Source organism: Anas acuta, chromosome 30, assembly GCF_963932015.1.
Source record: "Anas acuta chromosome 30, bAnaAcu1.1, whole genome shotgun sequence".
NCBI classification, from domain to species: domain Eukaryota; kingdom Metazoa; phylum Chordata; class Aves; order Anseriformes; family Anatidae; genus Anas; species Anas acuta.
Genome location: NC_089008.1, coordinates 1,854,983 through 1,862,897, shown reverse-complemented (window position 1 = coordinate 1,862,897; position 7,915 = coordinate 1,854,983). Strand labels below are relative to the sequence as shown.

Sequence of the window (7,915 nt, the reverse complement as noted above, 5' to 3'; positions counted from 1 at the left end):
ATATCTATTGGTAATAGTAGATCATTTAACACAATGGGTAGAAGCTTATCCCGTAGTACAAGCTACAGCACAAATGGTGATAAAAATTCTATTAGAACACCTTATACCTAGATATGGGATAATCCAGTACATTGATTCTGACCAGGGCACACACTTTACTTCTAAAATAATAAAATTATTATGTCAATCATTAGGTATTCAGTAGGAATACCATACTCCATGGCACCCACAAAGCTCAGGGAAAGTAGAAAGAATTAATCAAACAATAAAACAACAATTGGCTAAATTAATGAGCGAGACACAAATGCCCTGAACGAAATGCTTACCATTAGCACTTTTAAACATAAGAACTAAACCATACAGTGAGACTGGATTATCACCATATGAAATGTTACATGATATGCCTTATTCTCAAGGGATGACTCTAGGGAACAATGTAGTTGAGGATCGTAGCATCCAGAAATATCTAATTACTATTGGAAGGAGATTACAAGAGCTAAGAGAAATTGGAATGATGGCTCAAACACCACCTTTAGGATTTGCTATTCATAAGATACAACCAGGAGACAAGGTCTCAATAAATAAACCTGGAGGGAAGAATCACTGAACCCCTGATGTGAGGGACTGTACCTTGTTTTACTTACTACTGAAACAGCTGTGAGAACCGCAGAAAGGTGTTGGACCCACGCATCCAGAATAAAAGGACCAGTAACTACCGAAACTTGGAGGGTTGAACCCACTCCTGGGGAACTGAAACTCAAGCTAAGGAAGAACTAATATTCTGGCAATGAGGCTCTGCATGAGTTAAGGATGCCAAATAAAGGGGACAAGCCTGAAGGGAGGAAAGGGAGAAGGCAAGACCGGGGACCCTCCACTGCGGTGTTTATGGTCTACCAAGGGAGGCAACCCCTATGGGTATTGAATGCTGAGTGAGAGGGCCTAGACCAGAATTCTCCCACACTAAGGTCAGGTTGTCCTGAGAAAATAACATAAGAACCTCTTTTTTTTTAAACCTATATAAAATTGTGATTCGTTTTCCAGGAGCTGGATCACCCTGACAGGCTGAACGGTAACACAAGACTGAATTGACCCTGAAAATGGGTCCAACCCCTTGATTGAAGGCATTTGCCTATTATCACAGAATCACAGAATCACGGAATTTCTAGGTTGGAAGAGACCTCAAGATCATCGAGTCCAACCTCTGACCTAATGCTAACAGTCCCCACTAAACCATATCCCTAAGCTCTACATCTAAACGTCTTTTAAAGACTTCCAGGGATGGTGACTCCACCACTTCCCTGGGCAGCCTGTTCCAGTGTCTAACAACCCTTTCGGTAAATAAGTTCTTCCTAACATCTAACCTCAAACTCCCCTGGTGCAACTTAAGCCCATTCCCCCTCATCCTGTCACCAGGCATGTGGGAGAACAGACCAACCCCCATCTCGCTACAGCCTCCTTTAAGGTATCTGTAAAGAACAATAAGGTCACCCCTGAGCCTCCTCTTCTCCAGGCTGAACAAGCCCAGCTCCCTCAGCCGCTCCTCATAGGACTTGTTCTCCAGACCCCTCACCAGCTTCGTCGCCCTTCTCTGGACCCGCTCAAGCACCTCGATGTCCTTCTTGTAGCGAGGGGCCCAAAACTGAACACAGTACTCAAGGTGCGGCCTCACCAGAGCTGAGTACAGGAGGATGATCACCTCCCTCGCACTGCTGGCCACAATGTTTCTTATGCAAGCCAGGATGCTGTTGGTCTTCTTGGCCACCTGAGCACACTGCTGGCTCATATTCAGCCGACTGTCCACCATCACTCCCAGGTCCTTCTCTGCCTGGCAGCTCTCCAACCACTCATCTCCCAGCCTGTAGCTCTGCTTGGGGTTATTGCACCCCGATGTAGAACCCGGCACTTGGCCTTGTTGAACTTCATACAGTTGACCTCAGCCCATCGGTGCAGCCTATCCAGATCCTCCTGCAGAGCTTTCCTACCCTCAAGCAGATCGACACACGCACCTAACTTGGTGTCATCTGCAAACTCACTGAGGGTGCACTCAATGCCCTCGTCCAGATCATCGATGAAGATATTAAAGAGAACCGGCCCCAGCACGGAGCCCTGGGGAGTGCCACTAGTGACTGGCCTCCAACTGGACTTGACTCCAATTTGTGGGCATGGTGGGGCCCTCCCCTTCTTCTCAACACAGACACACTCCAGAAATAGGGGGGTTGTGGAAGTGTTGCTAAGGACCTTCAGCACCTTTTCGTTTTGCTCTTAATATTCCTCTGCGTGGTGCTGGTAGTGCTCAAGACTCTTCTGCTGACCCCAGCCATTTCTGTAAGTGCCAGTCCCTTCTTCACCCTTCTCCTCTAGGCACTGTGTGAAGTGCGGATGCCTTTACCATGGCAAGCCGTGACCAGGGGGCAACAGTGGTGGTGAATGGGGAAGCCCTGCCTGCTGTGTGTGGCTGGGAACTAACTCAAGTTCTCCCTCCAGGTTCCAAAGTGGATGAGATGGGCAGAGTGAAGGTGAGTTCAGCCCCAGCTCAGCCTTCCACGTTGAGCGTGCACGTGATGGTTGCGAGAGGGCAGGCTGTTGGAGAGCAAATGCAAGCCAGAAGTGCATCCGATGGCAGGAGCCTGGGAGCTTCATGTGGCTGTGCTCTTTCTGAATCCCCCTCCTTCCATGCTCCCAGCACTTTCCCATGGTGGGCACTGTGAGAGCAAAGCTACTCCTTGTTCCGGCTTGAGGCGATGCAGCTGGTTCTCTGAGAGAGGCAGAGAGCACTGGGGAAAGCCCGGCCGACCTGCCAGCTGTGAATAAAGCCATCCCAAACAGGCAGGAGCTGGTGTAGTTCTTCTCGGCAAGGTCTGTCTGCAAGACTCTTCACATCCCTTCATATTAACACTACTGCCCCTTTCTGTCTCGATGTCTGTCTGTCTGCTCCATCCCATTCCATGTGTGGCTGCATGAGATGGAGTTGCCATCAGGAACACAAAGTAAGAGATGTGTATTTGTCATCAAAGTAAAACCACATCTGCAGAGCACACACTATTGACCCACACATGCGAGGACATCCCTGCAGTGATATCTGTCCATGTAGGTCAAAAATGGGCATCTCCATGGGTGGCTGGAATAACATCCCCACGACATCATAATGCAACTTAGGTGTACACATCATCCACTGAGCACAGCGAGAGGTTTTCTTTTGTTGAGAAAAAATCAATACACTCACAGTAAGATTTGGTATAGGTCATATATTTTAGAAGTATTAATGTATTGTAGATGGAAGTGTGAGTCCTACATCATCTTGGCTAGACACTGACAGCCCTTCCCTGTGACAAAAAAAAAAAAAAAAAAAAAAAAAAAAAGACGAAAGTGCAGCCCCGAACCCCACGTTATGGCTGCACAAGCCCTCTGCAAGAGAGCAAAGGCAGCTGTGGGCAAGGCTCCTGTGCCCTTCCCCTGTTTCAGCGCTATCGGGTCTGGGTGCAGGTCACCGTGGCATACGTTGTGGTGTCGCTCATCTGCTGCATGGGAGGAGGCTTTAGGGAGAAAAGAAATCCTGTTACTTCAGCTGCTGTGAGCCCTGCACAATGTGCGGGCACTAGGATCCAGAAGTGCAAAAAGGAGCTGTGCACAGCTGTGCCACGACTCACCCTGTTCCGTCGAACGTGGGCGATGGTGGAGTCTGTGGGGGCAAAAAAAAACACACCATGAGCTCATTCTGCCTGTTGGTGGAGGGCTGAAACTCGCACTGACCTTGGGCAGCAGCTGCCTGTGGTCAGCTCTCGATGCCCGGCCACATTTCCCCTCCCATCACTCTTATCTTGGATGAGCATTAAGCAGCAGTGGAGCAGAGATGTTGAAGTTTTGGTGTATTTCCAGCTTTCTGTGGAATCTCCTCTCTTTGCACAGCCAGCACACCTTGCAAGCTGCTCTGTGCAGGCGTGGGAAAACAAGGTTGTGCTGCATCTCGAGGGAGGTGCAAGTAGGGTGGGGATATATTTATAGCCTGTTACCCAACCACAACATCCTCCCTTGGCTGCTGCCTGTGGTTTCAGAGCAAACTATAAAATGTTTTCCCCACAAACGCAAGGAAACAGACCCACATTTTTCATTGCTGTTCTGTCCTTTCTACTAGAGGAAAATGTTTTCCCCACCAGGAGAAGGAGCCACATATTTCAGTGCTGTTCTTCAAGCAGAAATGCCTCTGAAGGGAAACTGAAGAAAGGACAAAAGCAGCAGCTGGAGCAGGGGAAATGCAGCCTGGGGCTGGAGCAGGTGTGGAAGGAGCCCTCCAGGCAAAGGGGCTTTGTCCCTGTGAGCACTGGGATGCTGCCATGTCCCTTGTGCAGGTAGCAACCACGCTCTGCATGCAAGGAAGAAGCAGGACATGAGGACACCTGGCCTTGATGAACGGGCAGGGATTTTGCATGTCCCAGTGGGAAATGAAGGGGTAGGATTGCACAGGGGATTGCACAAGCAGGGATGACCATGGTCAAAGGGACATGTGGCTTTCCCCAAGGGAGGAGGTAGTACACACACTGGACTTCTCCGTTTCTGGTGTCTTCCATCTGTGGGCTGTCAATGTGCTGCTGCCTGGAGAGGAATGGAATCATTCTGGAGTGTACATTTGTGGACAAGAGGCACTGTGAGAGACACTTTTGGGTGGTGCTGAAATCCATGCCTTGACAAACCCCGTCCTCCCTGCTCCAGCACAGGGAATACAGCCACACACAGAGACAATGCTGCCCCTGGCCAAGGAGCACCCCAGGACGTCGCCATGCCCCCAACTCCCTCCTGCAAACCCCACAGCCAGCAGCCCTTGGTGCTCACCTTGGGCATCTCCCTCTGCAGGCACCTGCAAGAAGAACAGGGGCTGAGGTGCACAGGCCAAGGTGCTGCCCAGCACTGGCTCCCATCTCGGGGCTGGGGGATGAAGGCTGAAGCTCCCCAGCTCCCTCAGCAGCCTCCCCAGCTGGGCTGCCCACAGCAATCACCCCCAGGCACCATCTGCCCCAGCTGTGAACCCCCAGGTTCCCCCCACCGCCTTTCCCACTGCACCAGCCCCGCAGCAGGACCCCCACAACCTCAGCATTTTCCCCCTTTTTCCCTCTTTTTCCCCCCTTTCCCCCACTTCCTCACCTTTCTTGATGACAAACCAGCTGCCTGCAGCCAGAAGGACGAGGCCAACGGCTGCCACTGCCAGCACCATGCCTATGGGGAGGGTGTGCGGGATCTGGGCATGTGGAGCTGGGGGACAGAGGGTGTGAGGCCAGCAAGTTGTGATGGGGAGAGGCAGGGAGCAGGACATGCCCATGCAGCCGGCACACCTGCATGCTCATCCTCACCTGGGGAGCTGTGGATGTCCTGGGTGGTCTCACCAGCACTTGAACCTTGTGGAAAAGCAGGCTTTGCTTAGTGACGCCAAGACCTTACACAGCACCATGCCCATGCCTGTTTCCCTGCTGTTGGTGCTTGCTGGACAGGGACATTCCCATCTCTGTGTCTTCCACTTATGCCATTGAGGTCTCCCCTCTGTCACTATCCCATACACCTGCTCACATGTAAGTAATAGCCCTGCTCATGACAATTGTCCTAATTCCCCTGCCACAGTCTCATCAATTTACAGGGCAGACCTTGGAGCATCCCTGGCTCAGCACAGGGTCCATCAAAATCCCCACTCCCATGTGGGATCCACCCCAGAGACATGCCCTGCCTGCTGCAGCACACAGCACCAGCACCAGCAGTGTCCCATCCCTTCTCTATCCATTGCCCTGGGGCCATGTCTCACCTGGCACAGAAAGGGTCCGGGGAGCACTGAGAGCAGAGTTCTTCACCCAGTTTTTCTCATTCTTCTTCTGATACCCACATGTGTATGTCCCAGCACTTCTCGAGGTGATGGTCAGGACCAGAGAGTAGTTGATGTTCCCATGCTGGGCTTTCAGGCTGAACTCCTCCTGCCCATTCTTGCAGAAAAACACACGTGTAGCAGGAAACTGCTCATCAATGGTACATTGAACCAAAACTGTTTCCCCCTCCTGGGCACTGGAAGCATTCAGGTACAGGACTGGAGTCTGGTGGTTACCTGGAGAGAATGCAGAGGGATTCCCCAGGCAAGCGTTAGTGATTGCTGGGTTGCAAAACCAACTGCTTGCCAAGGCTAGAAGAGTCTGCTCTCCTGGGGTTTACAGGGTCTGCTCTCCTGGGGTTTACAGGGGGAATTGTGAGGGAATAATCCCCTTTCTCTTCCCATCTCCTTCCGCAGAACATGTTCATTTTCGGGACCCACCTCCACGCTCCTTCAGTCCTGGAGAGCTGCAGATGTCCTGGGTGGTCAAGACAGCACCTGCAGCATGGGGAAGATAGGGCTTTGCTTAGAGCAGCAGTGACCTCCTCCCTCCCCAAAACATCTCTGCCCCGCAGTGCTGCACACCTGCCCCGCACAAGCTGTCCTCATTCTCCCCTGTGCCCACCACAGGCCTGTCCTGGCCCCAGCAGCAGCCGTCCAGACCTCAGCCTCCCCCCCCCACCGAACAATGCCCCAACTCACAGAGTGCCAGCAGCAGGACGGCAGGGCCAGAAGGAGACAGCCTTGCCCATGACACCTGCCCCAGCATCTTTTGGGACACTTCCTTTGGGGAGCACCGTCTGCTTCAAGTTTCTGGTTTGCTGTGAGCTGGGGACAGTGGGACAGAGGCTTGCAGTGCAGCTGGGAGCTGTCCTGTGGGCTTTCTGTGGCCGCCTGAGCCTGGCCCACAGTCAGAAACTCTCAACAGAGCGGGCCTGGCCTCAGTCCCTGCTATATCTGTTGTGTTTGTTGAGCCCCCGCTCTTATTTTTATCCTCTCAGACACCGCAGCATGCTTGGTTTTTACCTGTATCTCATGAGCAACATCCTTGCAAAGCCATCCTGCTCTGTGTCCCAACACTGCTCAGTGCTTTCTCAGAATCACTAAATCACAGAATTGAAAGGGTTGGAAGGGACCTTGAAAGATCATTGGGTCCAATCCCCCTGACAAAGCAAGTTCCTTACAGCAGGCTGCCCACTGACCACATCACTCCCCTTGTCTTCAATGTCTGTACAAACGATGCTGCCAGGGGATTCCTGCACCAAGTCCAAAGTGATATTAGAGATTTGGGGCACTTATCAAGGCTGCAGGCAGCGTTGCCCTTTGTCCTGATGGGGAGGGCAAGGGGTGTGAGGAGGTGAAGCACTGGGAGTAGAAGTCAACAATTGGCTGTGGAGCTGTTGTTGGCAGCAGGGTCTGGGGTTCTCTTACTGTGGGATAGTTGGGTCTGAGAGGGTTGAGATAACAGCAGATTTGTCCTGTAAATTTGTGGAAGACTCCTCTTCATTCTCTTTGAACAGAAGGTACTTTTTGGGAAGACAATGTGTTTTTTTTTGTTTTCTTTTCTATTTTTTTTTCTCTTTCTTTGTATGTGATCTATCCCATGGACGACATTCATGGCTCTTAAAAGGGGTTTGGAGCCATAGTGTGAGGACAGGGAGGTGTTGGAGTGCTTTGTGATCCAGGGACCTCTACCTGGAACAGCAATACAACAAAAAGGGGCTTGGAATGGCCCCAGGGAAGAGACCTCTTTGGTGCTGTTCAAGCCACAGTGATGGGAAGGTGGCTTTCCTAGCAATTACCCAGCAGCAGAGGCATGGGTGAGGGCATGTGGGTGCACCAGGTCTCGTCCCCCTTAAGCAAAACCTTCTGTGCCCCATGGTGCAGGCGCTGGCATGACCACACAGGACCTCTGCAGATCTCCAGGTGAGTGTGACCATGGGAACGGGTGGCAAAAGGGAGAGGTGTGTGTGCTGAAGATGGGAAGAGAGAGGAGTTTTGTTCCCTGAGTGTGAACACCCCAAAAGGAATCTCTTTCCTGTGAGGCACACAAAGCATTTTGCAGCTCTGCTG

At 51.7% G+C, this 7,915-nt stretch overlaps 1 protein-coding gene across 5 annotated transcripts; it reads right to left on the bottom strand.

Annotated features, from left to right (window-relative positions):
• Nucleotides 1-2,448: 2,448 nt before the first annotated feature.
• On the bottom strand, nucleotides 2,449-6,787 carry LOC137846114 (uncharacterized). 5 transcript variants are annotated; one of them, XM_068663810.1, is made up of 9 exons: nucleotides 6,545-6,781; nucleotides 6,284-6,340; nucleotides 5,786-6,079; nucleotides 5,343-5,387; nucleotides 5,137-5,244; nucleotides 4,828-4,852; nucleotides 4,535-4,590; nucleotides 3,648-3,679; nucleotides 2,449-3,533 (listed from the first exon to the last, which is right to left on the bottom strand). In XM_068663810.1, exons 1-9 carry the CDS (start codon nucleotides 6,609-6,611, stop codon nucleotides 3,465-3,467), a joined length of 753 nt encoding a protein of 250 aa, XP_068519911.1. In that variant the 5' UTR covers nucleotides 6,612-6,781; the 3' UTR covers nucleotides 2,449-3,464. The 5 variants fall into 5 exon arrangements, with proteins under 5 accessions (XP_068519911.1, XP_068519909.1, XP_068519910.1 ...); XM_068663808.1 differs by lacking the exon at nucleotides 4,535-4,590 and having other exon boundaries at nucleotides 6,545-6,787; XM_068663809.1 differs by lacking the exon at nucleotides 4,535-4,590 and having other exon boundaries at nucleotides 5,137-5,208; nucleotides 6,545-6,787.
• Nucleotides 6,788-7,915: the final 1,128 nt, after the last annotated feature.